The 16,050-nt window shown below is 44.9% G+C and overlaps 1 protein-coding gene across 3 annotated transcripts in view; it reads left to right on the top strand.

The window, feature by feature from the left end:
• The window catches only part of srgap2 (SLIT-ROBO Rho GTPase activating protein 2), a 54,560-nt gene that overhangs the window by 14,624 nt on the left and 23,886 nt on the right, over positions 1-16,050 (top strand). For 2 of the 3 annotated variants that reach the window (XM_035151652.2, XM_035151653.2), the window contains exon 2: positions 14,742-14,934. In XM_035151652.2, coding sequence (XP_035007543.1) covers positions 14,742-14,934 — 193 coding nt within the window. Of the gene's footprint in view, positions 1-13,651; positions 13,871-14,741; positions 14,935-16,050 lie in introns of those variants that run through there. The other variant, XM_035151654.2, reaches the window with a different exon arrangement.

Here is a 16,050-nt window from a genome sequence, read left to right as displayed (position 1 = left end):
CTAAAAGGGTTTGGTGCAGGTTTGGTTCACACCTGAGTGCAATGGGTGTTAACACCTAACCAAACAAATTGTACCTGGACTAAGAATTTCCAGATATTTGATACATCATTGACGCCCCTCCTCTGTGAGGTCAAAGCTCAGGTTCAGCAGAGAGCAACCAATCTTGATTCAGCACTGCTCAACAGATGCTCTTTAGCTGTGATGGAGAATTGAACACAAGCATTCTGCGTTGAGACAATCTGCTTAATCATCTGACTGACACTACGTGACGTAAACGGGCTGCGTGGGTGTGCACATAGTGTTGCAGGTACAGGTAAGAAAATGAAATATGAACCAGGAAGTCTGACTAATTCATCCGTTAGTTTGAAGGGGTATCAGATGCCATGAAGCACTGCTCAGCCGGTTATACTTCTTTTAGGCAGAATGATACAGCACCAGATAACAATTATGTAGGAGTACATGGCAGAATTGGCACTGTAATACAAGTTATAAATGTGTTGCTGGAAGACGCTGGACGCCCGGCACATAAAGTCTGTCCCAGTGCGGGTCAGGCCATAGCCAGGAGTATGGCTGTTTGTCTGTCCTTGGCTGACTGTGATGACCATCAGATGTTTGTCATGGCCCATGACATGGTGATATGTGAGCTGTAGGGACAATCATGTGGGTGGTAATGCCTGTTAAGTAGGCAGTTGCGTGTGAGAAACAAAACAACTGTGTGTAAGTGTTTGTGTGTTTGAGCAGCACAAAGGCTGTTGTCTTTGTCGGGCGGCCTCAGGCTGACCTTAGGTGAGCTTTCCTCACCCTGCTATGGTTTAGATACGAATCCTCTCAGTCAGACGTCATCTCTGAGAATTCTGGGAGAGGTCATTTCTCATCAATTCCCTATTATGATTTGAGTGTAATAGTTTTCACTCTCAAAATATTCTTTAGGCTTGGGTGTATCACACTTCAGATTTACGTAGCTGATTATATCTGTGGCGGTAGCTAACTTGCTGAAGGTTGATGATTGAGTATTCTCTCATGCATCTGAATGACGGGTACAAAGAGAGGGCAAGTGCTATGCTGAAGTCTACCTGCCTGCCGATGATGGTAAAAACTTTAACAATGTTTTGACGGTCCACCGAACCACGGATGCAGCAGGATCTGGCCGATGACCAGAATGATACGCGTCACTGTGTTTGTGTGAGAGGGAGCGCGGCAGCAGGGCAAACAGCACTGCACACAGTTCTACAATGAAGCAGTGCTGCAAAACACTGAGATCTTTGATGGAATCATGAGAAGTGTGTAAAAGATGTTCTGATTATTCTGAAACTGTGGCAGGTGGCCCGGCTTAATTAATTAATGGGAATGTCTCGGCCTGTACCACTAAGCTATACAAGGACATTGGAGAGTTTTATTGGGGCAGTAAACACAAACTGGCCCTGATGTGCTCTGCTGCAGGGGCATTGATTGAAGGGACTCTCCAACCAATCAGTGAGGGTACACCAAATTACATCACCCTCCTGTCGCAATGGAGGCTCTGCTGCTCCTGCAGGTCTAAACACTAAATCATTTTTATGTGCGAACAAATGATCATCTAACTTAAAATAATGTACCTAATCCAGCGCCCTTTCTTAGGTTTTTGTTCTTTTTACTGATATTTTTCTGGCTCCCGGCTGTCCCAGAATACCAAGCTTTAAAGACCAGTGAGGTGTAACAGTGCCCTGGTTTTGGTACTGCTGGCCTGGCTTTGAGCTTTTACTGTCTTACGGTGATGTCAGGTCTCTCCAGTAGAGGGGTAATACAACCTAATGAAGTTGACCACCGTGTCTCTCTGGTGCAGCACATCCTGTAAGAGGAATTTAGAAAACACAGTAATGCTAATTCCAAACCCTGCTTCACTCAGCCAGCTGCTGCATTAGCAGAAGTAGTGGCATCCCCGTTCAGTTTTGAATGCTCAAAATAATACCAGCCCAAAGTCTCACTTTCCTTTTAAGCCTGCTCGAATAAGACCTGTCTTATGCATTCTCTGTAATCTCATTTTACTACTTTTCCTGCTATGCCTAGAAGCCCAAAATATTCATTAAAGTTCTATAAGCTCTAATGAAACATCTGAATAGCAAAGAAGGCTTTAGCACGAGAGTGTTCTGAACTGAACAATGACCCAAAGTCCTCATTCACCAAGCATCAGTGCTTATCTCCTGTGGACTCTATTACAGTAAACCTGATGACCTACGATATCCTTGTGCCATAAGTATATCAATTACTGTAAATTAATGATTTCAGTATATGGCTACACCTATAGACTTGTGACACTTCATCCACTAATTACTTTCATCTGAGGATTACTGTGATCACATACAGAGGGCAGAATGTCATCGTTACAGCTTATTAACCCTCCTGCTATTAGGAAGGACATCGCCTTTTCTGAATGATCGAGACAAGGAGAACAGTAGCCAATGTCATTATCTACCCACTAACTATAGTGCAATAAGTGCATTTATCACCTCTGCCTAGGTTATATTTTCACCCAGGTTTGTTGTGATTGTTCTGATTTCCACGAAGCTTGGTGGAAGGATGGAAATGGACCGAGAAAGAACGCATTACATTCTGGAGCAGATCATTACAAAGGGGATACATCTAAGAATTTGCTTGTACTTTCTTTAACATTGTGAGATTGGCCCTTTTTTGACCTTTTCATTAAATCCATGAAAAGAATTCATTCATTTTATAATCTTCAGCTGGAAATGAGTTGGAAATGTATTGTTGTTTTTGGTTTAGTTAGTTTTATGTGACTGATATCTATGAGCGTGTGTAATTTGGTTTGGTAAGCACTGCAAGTCTAGTTTGCTGTCTGTATAAAGTCTTGTTTGCAAGTCTTCATTGGTGATTTAGTAATGCAACACACTTGATGCTGCATGCAACTCATTATGTCTTCATGTGATAGCAATAGAATAATGTAGGTAATGAATTCTACCTTTTTATTTACAATTTCTTATTGTTAATAAATCTGTTGAAATAAGGATGAACGAGTCCTTAAAGAGTGTATTGGAAACCATTGTTAGTATTTGCTGTTAAAGGAAATATACTCTGTCTTTATCAGCTGGTTAATCACCTTTCCCGTCTTGTTTCTTCTCCATTAATAGAGCAACGATGCTTGGTTTAAAAGGCACCATATACTAGGAAACCGAGTAAATTCAAGAAAAACTTGGTTTGTCTTTTCTTCCTCTTGTTGTTAGGCTACCTCACGCCAGCAGAGTTGTTTGGTTATTACGAAATGAACTAAAACCACCTAAAGAGGGAACAATGCTGCAGAAAAGGAGAATAAGAAGAGTGAAAATAGTTTTTTTCCCAGTTAGATCCCCTGAGCTGTTTTTGTGCTGTTCTACAAAATATAGTTGTGGTGGTTTAATATGCTGAGGTGTTGAGTTGTCCTTCTCTCTGGGACGCTTTTCATGCAGCTTGGCCCAGTTTATCCTCCTCACACGTCTCCGCAGCGCTCTGAGCCGGTGGGGTTGCCAGTGAGGAGGAATTCAACGTAGCTTACGGAATGTGATCTTCACTATGAAAAAAAAAAAAAAAGTCGATGGGTAAACTGCATAGCAGCAAATCATAGTCAAGGCTCTATCAGCCTCTCATTTCAGATGCACATCTGAGCTATTTGCTTGTGTATCCAGGCTTTGGTATCTGCAAGGGCGGCTGTGACAGGCTGCCGCTGGGTGAAATGGTGGCCATATTTCATCGGCCCGGCCTGTCACAGCTGGGAACCGCAGCTCTCCAAGCCGTGTCTCTGCAGGAGTCATTACACAGCAAGGCCACTTCTCCATAGTGTGCAAACGCTCACATACATGCACATGTGCAGACACCGGCAGGCGTGAGAATGAGTTACACCTCTGGAGCAAGGGGCTGGAGGAAAGGGTGAAATGGAGGCAGGAGCGGGGAGAGATGGGGGATTTGTGATTGCAGTTTGCTGCAATGGTTGATCTTGATTCAGCATTTTCTGCTGACTAACGCACTGTTTCTTAATCATGACCTGCTGCTGTGGCCTCCAAGATAACCTTGACTTTCACAGCTTTATTGTAAGACTTAGAGTGTACATTCCTAGCACAGCCTGCCAGATTTTCATCGATCAGTTTGTGTTGATGTGGTCTTTAGGTGCCGTTTAATTCTTCACTGTACTTGCTTGTTTTGTCCGACCAATAGTTAATAAATGTTTTAGCAGTGAGACAATCATTGTACAGTTTCTTTTTTTAATCTCCACAAGAAGATGGTAACAGAACAATGAAAACATACAGTATGTTTTTGTAAGAAGGTAGAATGTCCATCACCTTAGGATGAGACAACACACACACACACACACACGAGGAAGACAGTAACTGACACAGTGTCGATGTGACCTCGACGTGAATACTGATAGTATCTCATGTTATCGGCTGCTGTTCTGGGTCTCATCCTTTGTCTGATGGAACATATTCCCCTGCTCTGTTCTCCCGGCCTCTCTGCCTTCCACTGGCACTCAGATAAGGATCGGCAGACATCAGCAGATACAGCTGTTAACTCGCGGTGCCGCCGCCCGCCCTCTCCTCTCAACTCTGACTGTATCCTCTATCTCCATCTCTGCCATTTTCCTACAGCCATTTTCGGCATGCCACTGATGTCTCTTGGAATGCAGAGATAAGGGTTCGCTGCGTAAGGACGCACATACCAGTCACGTACACGTTCAGTATCATGCATCTCGTTCCCGCTGGGGTTTGTTTATGTATGTATGTATGCGTGTGTGTGTGTGTGTGTGCGCAGTTTGCTCTGTGACAGAGGCTGTCATACACAACTATTAGACAGAGTGAGGCTATTACACGCTGTGTTAGGCTTCAAAGCGCTGATGCTTCCCTCAGGGGTGCATTTATGTGCATGCACACATGCACGTGAAGCCCTCAAGGTCCCCATGAATCATTGTTGCTGACTGATCTTATTCAGACACAGAAGTGGAAGAAATATGAAGAAAAAATGAAAAGGGATGACAAAGCAGTTGATGATTCTTTAATCTCGAAGTATAGAGTCATTCCACACCATCGCTCATTCACTGGATTTAAGTGTTGACCTGCTAATAAAGACGGGAACGAACCTTCACCCACCAGCACATGAAAGACTCCTCGCCCATCCATCGCTATTTGAAAATACTCTCGATTGGTTCTTGTAATATTCGATGTCTAGAGAGGGAGAGTGCTGTCCAAGACTGTAGAGGTTGATTGAACGTACTGCACACACTGTCAGACGGACCACTCGCGCAGACAGACATACACCCAGCGGGCTCCTTCCCATGCTTGTGTTGAGGATTAGTCAAATCCCCCGACTGGCTGCTAAGCTGATTAAGGGGGGTGTTATGCACTGGCCATTTGGAAATACTGGAAAGAGTGGACGCACACACAGACACACACACAAACACACACAGTGGGAGAACTTAGCTTAATTTTGTATCCCCTGCTGGTCCAGGATGGTATAATACGTGTGCGCATTTTTTTGTCTGATACCTATCCATAGCTTCTCAGACAGATGGTGTAGATCACTATACGGTCATGATTTGCATCCCTATGGCGGACTGTGTGTATGTGTGTGTGTGTGTGTCTGTGTGAGAGAGAGAGAGAGAGAGACAGAGCGAGAGAGATGGCTGTTGGAACAGACTGAGGCCCAGATGGCTGTGTCCGGCAGAGACAGGAAATAGAGGTGACACCAGGATGGTACCCTCGAGGTTGCACCACACACACATATGCACACACAGATTTAGATTTTCTGCCTTTTCCCTGTTTTATTTTGTTATATTAAGTTGACTGCTAACCAGACACCATCATTTTGGTTTTGGCCATTTCTTTTGACGATTTGCCGACGGAGTAAGTGATTAATCAAACATTAGTTGTGCGATCAATTGATCCTGAAAATAATCATTAGTTTGAGCCAAAGTCTGGTCTCATTTGAAGTCCCTCCATCTATTCCCAGTCCCACTCCCCCTCCCCCAACACATACTCCGTCAGCTTCTTTTCCAGACTGGGTTAGTGGAACAGGCAGGGGGCTGTAAATGGGTGAGGAGCTTGTTAACTTTTGATAAGCAGCCTGATTCATTATGCATAGAGACGCCAGGCCCTAGTCTCTAACCCCCTCCAACCCCTCTGCCACCGTGTGAGGGGAATCAGAGCATACGATGGTTATCTGGAAGAGGAGCAGAGGAGGAGTCAGAGCTCCTTCTGGTCAGAGCTGAAGCTGATGGTTGTATTCCACCAGTTGACGTGGGAGACTGACCCCCCCTCCAGTGGCTCTCTGACCTTTGACCTGTGCTCCAAGCTCAGTGTGTAATAAACCCTGATGAGAGCTCCCATGGCTCAGCCTTGTGGGCCACAGATACTTTTAACACAAACACACACCGTCACACAAACACACTTCTCATCTTGCTGTCTCCTTCCTGTGGCCGTGCTTCTCCAGCTAGAGATATAAAGCGTTTTTTGCTGGGCGACTAAAGGGTTAATGACTTCCTGATCTGACCAGAGAGGTGCAGGGCAGTGCAGAGGAATTTACCCCTGCTGAGTAGTGCTACCCCCCACGATTACTCTCCCTCCCCCTCCCTGTCACCTCCTTTTCACTCTCCTCTCACACACACAACCTCCTCTACTCTCAACATGAATGGTGCAACATGGACTTGTCACACTGATTCCCCCACAGCTACTATTTAGGGGGGTGAAGAGAGGTTTATCAGCAGGCTCAAGAGAAAATAAGACATGATAATCTAAGAAAATAGATAAAATGTCTGCTCCCCTTAAAACCCCTAAATTACTCAGACATTATATTACTGTGGCTGGTTCTGCCGTTTTAATGTGGCATATTTTACAATTTTAGCATTGAATCTTTTGTGAACATGCTTTGACACTGCACTTCCTTGGGTCCTAAACAACACACATGTCAAGTTCTCTGTGCCTCCCACAGTCAGAGCGATAGATTAGTAGATGAATTGGGGCCAAATGTAAGCTGCAGCGACAACATCTTCCTCCCTCCTCTTGATTATTTGCCCTCATGGTGTGCTGTGGCCAAAAGCCTCTTGCAACATCAAAGTTTGGGGTTTGTTTTGAGCATTCGACCGCTCTCATCCGTTTAATCTGTCCGCACTGTCTGACATGATTCTCGCATGGATGGTGAAAGCGGTTTGTGGTGGTTGAGTCTGTTGTGGTGGCCGGTCTGCAGCATAATTAGCCAAGTGCAGTTTTCTGGTCTGTGTTAGACTTTTCATGTCCAAACTGCGTTCAATGCCAAAGAAGCAGCCTCTCTTTGGGTACAAGCTCTTCCTCTTGGCTGGTCGGAGTCATTTTGAGACAAAATTAAATCAATGACGTCATATGAAACAGTTAAATGTTAGATTACATGCACAGCCCTTTGTCTCATCTGTCTGTGCATATGACAGAAAACGATAAGCCGAAATGTTATGAGCTTACTTCCTCATCTAAAAAACATCCCTCAGTACTCTGTTCTCCATTATGGAAGTTGGGTCAAAAGTAAAGTTTATAAAGCACTTGCAAGATGCCAATAACTTCTGCTGCTGCTGCCCTCTGAGTCCAATGCTTTACTTATTTATACCCAGCTGCAGCACAGAGTAAGCTTTTATTTCTCTCGTGTCCTGTGTGCGTGTGTGCGTGTGCGTGTGCGCGTGTGCGCGTGTGCGCGTGTGTGTGTGTGTGTGTGTGTGTGTGTGTCTGCTCTCCTCTGTCGCACAGAGCAGGTCTGCCGTGGTTTGGCTTCAGCAGGGTTTTCCACGTCTAAAAGTCACTAAGCTAGTTAATGTTCCTCCTAAAGACAACACTGCTTTTCCTAAAGGTTTTAAGCTCTGGGTGAGAGAGGAAATGCCAATTTAAGTTTGTGTGTGTGTGTCTGTGTGTGTTTGTTTTCAGAGGAAAGGCCCAGACCCAAGGAAAAGACATTGGCTGGAATCTTCCCATTCCTGCAATACTTTTCCCTCCAACACTTACTGTACTGTAATTCTATCTTTTCTTCTACTCCCTTCCTCTCTCTCTCTCTCTCTCTTGCATGTGCTTGTGTATGTGTGAGTACAGTGAAGCAGTATTAGGCAGGCATGTCTGGAACTAATAGATTCCACCCGGCTGAAGAATCTTATGTGGAAATACTACCTGCAACCTGAGGCTTCAGACTACCGACTTGTTCAACTGTTTAAAAAATCTTGTCCCGTGGCCCCACCATCCCCGCAGACACACGCCGCTCGCCCCCCTTCGAACCGCAAACCCCTGGCCCAGTTTCTCTCCTGCAGTCTCTCTCTTCTCCTGCCTGGTTTCAGGTTTGGAGGGTTATATTGGTGAACTCCACAGCTGCCTGTTTTTCTTCAGGCCCTTTCATTTGGAGAAACAGAAACGCGCACACTAACACACACCTCACTCCAACCCCCCCATCCTGCTGCACAGACACACGCACACACTCGCACACACACACTTCCTGTAGTTGTTTTAGTATGACCCTCCCCTCCCATGTGCTCCCTACTGGCAGTGAACTGGTCCGACTGACTTCCTGTCTCTCTGTCCTCTCTTCCTGTGTGCACAGGGATGAATGGGCATATTATTCACAGTGACGCAGTGCCCCTGATTTCCTTTCTTTCTGTTCTTTTCCCCCTCTCTTTCTGTTTCTTTCATTCTTCTCAGGACAATAGTATGAGCTCACAGTGGTACAACTCAAAACTATTACCGCCCCCTCCTCTCCTCCATCGCTCTGTACTGCAGTATCAGCCCCCGGAGCAACAAAGACCAGGCCTTACTGCATAAACACAGCACACACGCACGTGCTCACATGCACACAAAGAGAGAAAGAATGGGTAATATTATAGCTCGCTGGTAGCTAGAGCTCCTGCTTGGGTGCCTTGGATTTCCTAGAAGTGTGTGTGCGCGTGCGTGCATGCAGATTGCATCCCTATCTCTTTGTGTTACTGATTAGCTGGAATAGGTTTTGGGCACTCGGTCCTACTGCCGACAGAAAGGTTGTGTTTATAGGATTATCCTGGTTTATTTCAACTTAAAATAGTTGTTTTGGCCATTGTTACTATTGAGTATCATACAACATATATGTGTCAGTTGTTTCTGAGACATAACAGTGGAACAGCACGAGAAAATCACAAGTGGCCGGACTGTCACAAAGGTTGTAAACCACATAATTTTCTGTCTTCCAAAAAAGTCTGACTAACCTGGTGGTTTGATTAAAACCTGTTTGACAGGCCTCTTGTAAAACCCTCTGTCTGACTGGGCCTGTACACACCTGGTATTAACATGTGGTTTCTGTGATCCGATCACCAGTGCACAGCTCTGAATGCTTGTGTTCACACCTGGAGATAAATTGTGACCCCATATGCTTCTTGTGATCAGATCTAAGATCGGATCTCACCTACCTGCACAAAACAAACAAACTTGTATGTCATTTCTGTTCATGAAGACCAAGTTATGTTGTTTTTACCAAGTCGGAGTACACGCGTCTGTCCGATGTCACTTTGTGTGTGTCTGTGATGGCAAGAGCGTCCTTCATATGTGGCCCAGGACAATCTGGGTGCGGTCACACCTGTACTGTACTTACTGTACTTGCTGTCCACTTTAGATCGGATCTCAAAACCCACATGTTAATAACTGGTATGCAAGGTGTGGCTCACATATCTCAATAACCCTTCATCATCTCAGCTTCACTCTTGGCGTGTGTTTTGTTCAGGGCCTAATGAAGGGCAGTGATGGCTCAATGTTAAACTTTGAATAAACAAGTGACCAGCACTCTGTAGCAGCGGCGGCAGGGACTCATGGGTCATGACGATGCCAACAACAGCTGATTCTCCAGTGTATGGTTCTTCGTGATGAGTTGGGTTTCAACATATTTTAAACAGGTTGACAGCTCTTTGTGCAGCGGCGGTGCAGCTTCAGGGTTCCATGGAGTCCTGCAGCAGGTCTCTAGTTGCTGCAGCTCAATTACTGCAGGTCACTTTTAGAGTTTCACAAACAAAGCTGCAAACAGCATAACCGCAAGCCAAAAACATCCCATTCCAAACAGACATGTTTAGAACCGGTACTGCACTAGTTATTTCAATGTAATCTCAATGACATCAAGTGTTATCAGTCAGTTTGGTTTGGTAAATGCTTTCAAACACAAAGTAGAACTTCAGTGAATTTGAAAACCTTCTGTCAATGAACTGAATTCTTTCTCATGCAGCTGTCCCTCTGTTGCACTGATGATTCAACCAGGAGCCTTCACAGCCATCCAAGCTGTGGAGGTGGTTCGGATGGGAGTTGCGTAACATTTTTCTCTGGAGAAAATGAATGGGATTTTACTACCTGAACTTGGGGCATCTAAAATTACTCCACTTCACTCCCACTTTGTAAGTCTGTCTGTTTAATTACGAAAAAGAAAAGAAGGTCAAAACTGTGAAGCTAAAACTGATATTGCAATAAACTTGAACTGTCCCTTTTTTTAAATGAACTGGATCTTAGTCTGGTTTGTTGTTCCTCTGTTGTTTGTCCCCCTCCCCTCACACACACTCTCCAACCAGTTTGAGCCTTGTCTCAAACTCTCATCACATCTACTTGTAAACAGTTGCCGACCAGTTGCCATGTGTGCAGATATGTGTGTGTGTGTGTGTGTTGTTTGTGCACACCTTTTCGAGGTCAGTCCAGTTGGAGAGCTGCCGTCAAAACAGCTCAAAGTGACCGCTCGGGCTTACTGTGTCCCATCACTGTCATTGTGTATGTGTGTTGTGGCCGTAGCCCGAGGTGTTTTCAGGTATAATGAGTCCTCACAGCAGTGTGTGTGGCTCCTGTATGTAGGCCAGCTCAGAACAGCATCCAGAACAACACTCACACTGCCTAAAGCTGGTGGGGTGTTGTGTTTTTTAAGCTAATTTTCTACACTTTTGGATTCAAGTTGTGCTCGACACAGTATCATGTGACTGGTCGAATTACCTTTTGGCAGTGTCTTGTTAGGACGTTTTTTTGTTTTGTGTCCGTCCATGCATGCATCCACTCATTCATATGCAGCAAGCTGTCTGATTCTGGTTTGATTTAAGGCAACCCAGACCAGCTGCCTTCAACCCACTGCAAAATGAACAGCAGACACTGACCTTGGTGGTAATGTCATTAGAGTGCATCTACACGATCTCCATCCACCGTCTTTCTCTCTCTCTCACTGTTTTTGTCTTACTTTTTCTGGCTCGGGACAACAAAAAAAATCAATAATTGATGATGAGTAGGGGCAGGTTCGGGTGAAATGTTTGCGTGCGGAAAACCACTTTGGATTCGTCACATTTCTCCAGATCTTTCCATTTACTATCATGAACTAACATATGGATGCATTGCTGTGACATGGTATCACCCCATCATCCACACTGAGTGTCAAAAGAAACCAAAAGGTGGCTCTGATGACTTTATGAGAAATGTGATAACAGGAGGGAAACTGATTCCTAAGTAAATACGAATTAATGTTACACAAAACAAATTCTAAAAGAACATTGATGCCTGCTCTTGATCTGTCACCTTGACCAGTATATTCCTATGAATGCTGACTCTTATAGTTATAATATAGAAGACCAAAAAATGTCCGCACACCAGTTGATGCTCCCATAAACTTTTTTATTACCCCCAGGTAATGTTTCTTGGTCTGAAGAAGGGCCCGTGTTTGAAACGTTACCTGGAAGGAAGCATCAACTTATCAAGTTAGAATGTGACTACCTTCGCATTCTGTACTTATTATATAGACCTTGGTCTACTGTGGTATGCACAGTATGTAGACAGGTTTGCAGGCACACCAACATATTCTCCAGATAAAAGACCTGCTCATCTTTTCCCACTTGTTACCACGATTACCTAGTGGTCTGTGTTTTGACTGTGGTGCAATGGGTCTGTATGTGATAAGTGTACAGACAAGGCTGACGTGCAGTGTGAGCCAGACAGCCCTCAGCACTACAGACAGAGGAGGCAGAGGAGGAAGGGGAAGGAGAGCATCAGTAAAGTACAATCCCAGATTCTTAATACAAGATCTGCTCTCATCTGCCTGGAAAATGTGACTGGTCTGTCTAGAGGGAGGTGGAGGCGTCACATTCCAGTTCACATCCCACTTCTTACTGGCTCAGGGGATGATGACCATAACGGGGGGGGGGGGCAAGGACTGAGAGGAAGACTCGCATTTATCTTTCCTGACGGCTTCTCTCCTCTTTGCTGTACCAAGCTCCCTGCCTCCCAGCTAACACTCCTCTCCTGCGGCCAATATCAGCTTCTAAATGGATAAAGGCTTTTCTTTAAAAAACATTCCTCAGGGAAATTAATTCAGTTTAGCAGCCAGGATCAACACAGTAGGGTGTGGAGAGCTCAGGGTTTGCTTTGGTGGGGCCGCACAGCCATATATTTTGTAAATAAAGTGTGCTGTCAGAATCACTCTTCATCCTAATATGACTGTTAGGGGCCTTAGAGGGGTTTCAGGGCATGCCCCCTATTATATGAATTTTACCCGCATTAAACGTGCTTTCTAAACACTGAGATCACAAGGGACTCCACCCCTCCACCTGCTCAACACGCTTTCTGTCACTTTCTTATGCTGCTTATTAAGGGAGCGCTTGTTTGTTTGCAGAGGTTTTTTTGCGCATGTGTTGTTGTTGTCTCTGGGCGGCTAATTACAAGGGCGCCATGCAGAGGTTTTTGTGATGCTGCCTTGAGAAGTTGGACACTGAGTCATTCCCCATCATTGACAATGATGTGTGATGAGAAGATTACACACAAACACATACACACACAGACCACGAGACAATAACACGTGTTGTCAAAGCAAATATTCCCACCATGTCATTAGCACAGTCACAGATGCATTTATTTGTTGTGTACATGAGTCTGTGCTGTCGTGTCTTAGTGCCACGAAACCGCCCTGTTCTTAAGCAAAGATGGACAGTGACTGGACTGAGGCTACATCAACACTATTATGTTGTTGTTTAAAAACGCGTCAGCCTGGTGTCCACACTGCTTCAGAGTTTCAGAGACTTTAAAACGGAGAGGTTAGGATACGCTGCTGACGAGTAGAAACGTAAATGTTTTTGAAACGATGACGTAGACACAACCGCTTGCTGATTTCGTCGCTTCGGGTCACAATGTAGCCTTTGCTGATTGGTCAGGCTCCTATCACATGACTTACTTATGGAAGAAAACAAGTAGCATTAGCCTCGGCTACCAGTGTAGAAAGCAACATGGATAATCAATTACAAGCGTTGCTGACCTGATGTAATTTCTAACAGCTGTTGTGTAACTCAATTCTGCATTTTACAATGATACAACTGTTTACATGCGTATGAGACGAGCTTTTATTCGAGGAATCAGTAACAATTCCCGTGTCCAGCGGGGAACGCATGACTTCCTGTCTACACCAGTGTATGTGAGTGGTAATGTGATAGCCGCTTTCAGAGGGCTAGCATGGATGGGCAATAAAACTGATACAGAGCCAAAATGCTTGTGTGGACAGAGATCGCTTCTGTTTGAAAATACAGTTTTTAAAGTAAAAGTAGTTGTATTAATGTAGCCTGAGCAGCCACTGGTTGTTGTCACAGTGTTTATGACAGAGTAATAGAGAAGTGGGAGATGGGGGAGCAGGGTGGTCACAGACACAGTCAGATATCCCACTTCTCTTTGTGGTAAAGAGAAACTGCACTCTCAGCTGTAAACACAAAGGCAGCATCACCAGTCGCTGACAGCCAGAGGCTGAGTTTCTGCCTGCCTGTAAGGTTGTGTGTGTGTGTGTTTGTGTGATTTTGAATGAGTGTGTGAATGTGAGGGGAGTCTATACTGCACTGAAGCCAGGATGGAGGCCAAAACCATCCGCTTTCTCTACAGCCAGGGCTGTAAAGGTAGGAGAGAGCTTGTGTAGATGCGGACATGACTGCAGTTATGGGGAACTGTGTGTGTTGTTTCTTAACTCTTTAAAATGTGCAGCCTACTGAGAATCGGCAGGCTGTTATGAGAGCACAGCATTAAATCATCAGGTGTCAGCATTGATTCATTGCTTATCACCACTGAGTGTGTGTTTGTATTTGTGTGTTTGGGTGTGTGCACATGTTGCTGTGGATGCTCTGTGCATCTCGGTCTATAACTGCAGTGGGCACGATTCTCCAGAGGACTTTTCCGGAGTCGGTGATTGAATATGGTTACTGCGCTGAGTGCACTCTATTAATTTGAGGCCAGACTGGAGAGCAGCATGGCGGAGGGAGAGGGGGGATGAAGGAGGCAGGAGAAAAAATGAAAAGCGATAAGCTAGGTTAAATGACTACAGCACAAATGCGTACAAAAACTGTGTACACACGATGCAGAGCAGTTGGTGCTTTTTATGCACTGGTGGGAGGGAAATGGATTTCAGCCCCAGGCCGATGCGTCAGTGCTCCTCCATGTGTTTTGGCTGGAGCTGGATCCATCCACATCCACCTGTAAAGAGGAAACTGCTTTCGACTTTAACATCTTACACATTGTTGTGGCATGTACCTTACTGATAGCGCTGCACTGTCAATAGTAATGTATGCAGATTACTTCCCAGTTGTTGATAGCATGTACGTAACATTTTTTCTCGAGGATGGAGCCCTTTTGATTTTTGAAACACTCTCTGTCAGATGTCCTGTTTAGCTTCATTGCGTTGGATTACACTTGGTTTGAGATAATCATAAGAACCTAAATGCAAACTCTGATCATGTGTTTCTCTCTCCACCCCTCTTCTCTTCTCCCTGGCAGAGATTCGTGCCCAGCTGGTGGAGCAGCTTAAATGTCTGGACCAGCAGTGTGAGCTGAGGGTGCAGCTGCTTCAGGATCTGCAGGACTTCTTCAGGAAGAAGGCAGAGATCGAGATGGACTACAGCCGCAACCTGGAGAAGCTCGCCGAGAGGTTCCTCACCAAGACGCGCAGCACCAAGGACCATCTCCTCAAGTACGACACACTCATACAGACTGTTTTTGCGTTTAGTTTTAAATGTGTGAGACAGCCAATATTCTTCTTCCGTTCCAAAGTTTCCCGAGTAAGATGCGTCATCACCCCAGTTTCCTCATTTAGCTCTTAAGAAAGTCTAGAGTTTTTCGGACACTTGTGACTTCCTTCCTGAGAAGCGAGAAGTTGACGCAGACAAGAAAATGAAACAGAAAGATGGCAGACGGCTGAAAGAGATTGTGATAGAGGTCACATAAATGTTTGTCATTCTTGTCAGGAAGCGGTTCGCAAACCCTTTACTGACACATAATAGACCACTAGACACGATGTTTTATTGCAGGAAGTGTATGAAAAGGACTGAAATAGTCTTTCTGAGTGTGTTACTGATGAGATTATAGTAAAAATAATGATTCCCTTTTTTGCTGGGGCCCCACCTGGAACCCCCCCAAGGACCCCACTTTGAGAACCCCTGCTGTAAAGTACTGATTTACTCACATGACTCGGTCATTGTTCTGCCGTAGTCCCTGTAATGTGTATGTGTGTTTTTGTGTGTGTGTGTGTGTGTGTGTGCGTGTGTCAGTGTGTGTATGTGTGGGCTCTTCTGCAGCCAAATATGGCCAGGTGGTGATTTTGTGCTCTGACTATTTTTGCAGTGTCTTGCTGAGTATGTAACCTTGTCCAAAAGGGGATTCTCTCTCACTTGAAATTGCTTTCTCTCTGTCTCTCTCTTCCTCTCTCTCCGTCACAGATAAATAAGATCCATACAGATACACACTGGAGCTTATCAGCTTTATCAGCGTGATGTTTTCCTATGTAATTTATTTGGCAGCTTTTGGGGGAAGAAAGTGATCTGTTGCTCTGTGGGAAAGGATACTGAAGGATAACACACACACACACACACACACGCACACACACACACACACACACGCACACACGCAACACACACACACACACACACACACACACACACACACACTATGGAGGCAGAGTCCTTGCTCTTCTGTCAGCCTGTGACCTGGAAATTGTTAAATGAGAGAAACAAGGCGACTTGGAGAGGAACTTTTGACAAGGAAACACAAATGTATCTCATGCAGAAGTGTTTGTTGATTTATCACTGAT

This window comes from Hippoglossus stenolepis, chromosome 3, assembly GCF_022539355.2.
Source record: "Hippoglossus stenolepis isolate QCI-W04-F060 chromosome 3, HSTE1.2, whole genome shotgun sequence".
Classification (NCBI taxonomy): domain Eukaryota; kingdom Metazoa; phylum Chordata; class Actinopteri; order Pleuronectiformes; family Pleuronectidae; genus Hippoglossus; species Hippoglossus stenolepis.
The sequence above is the reverse complement of the archived record's forward strand: the minus strand, read 5'-3'. Positions and strand labels throughout refer to the sequence as shown.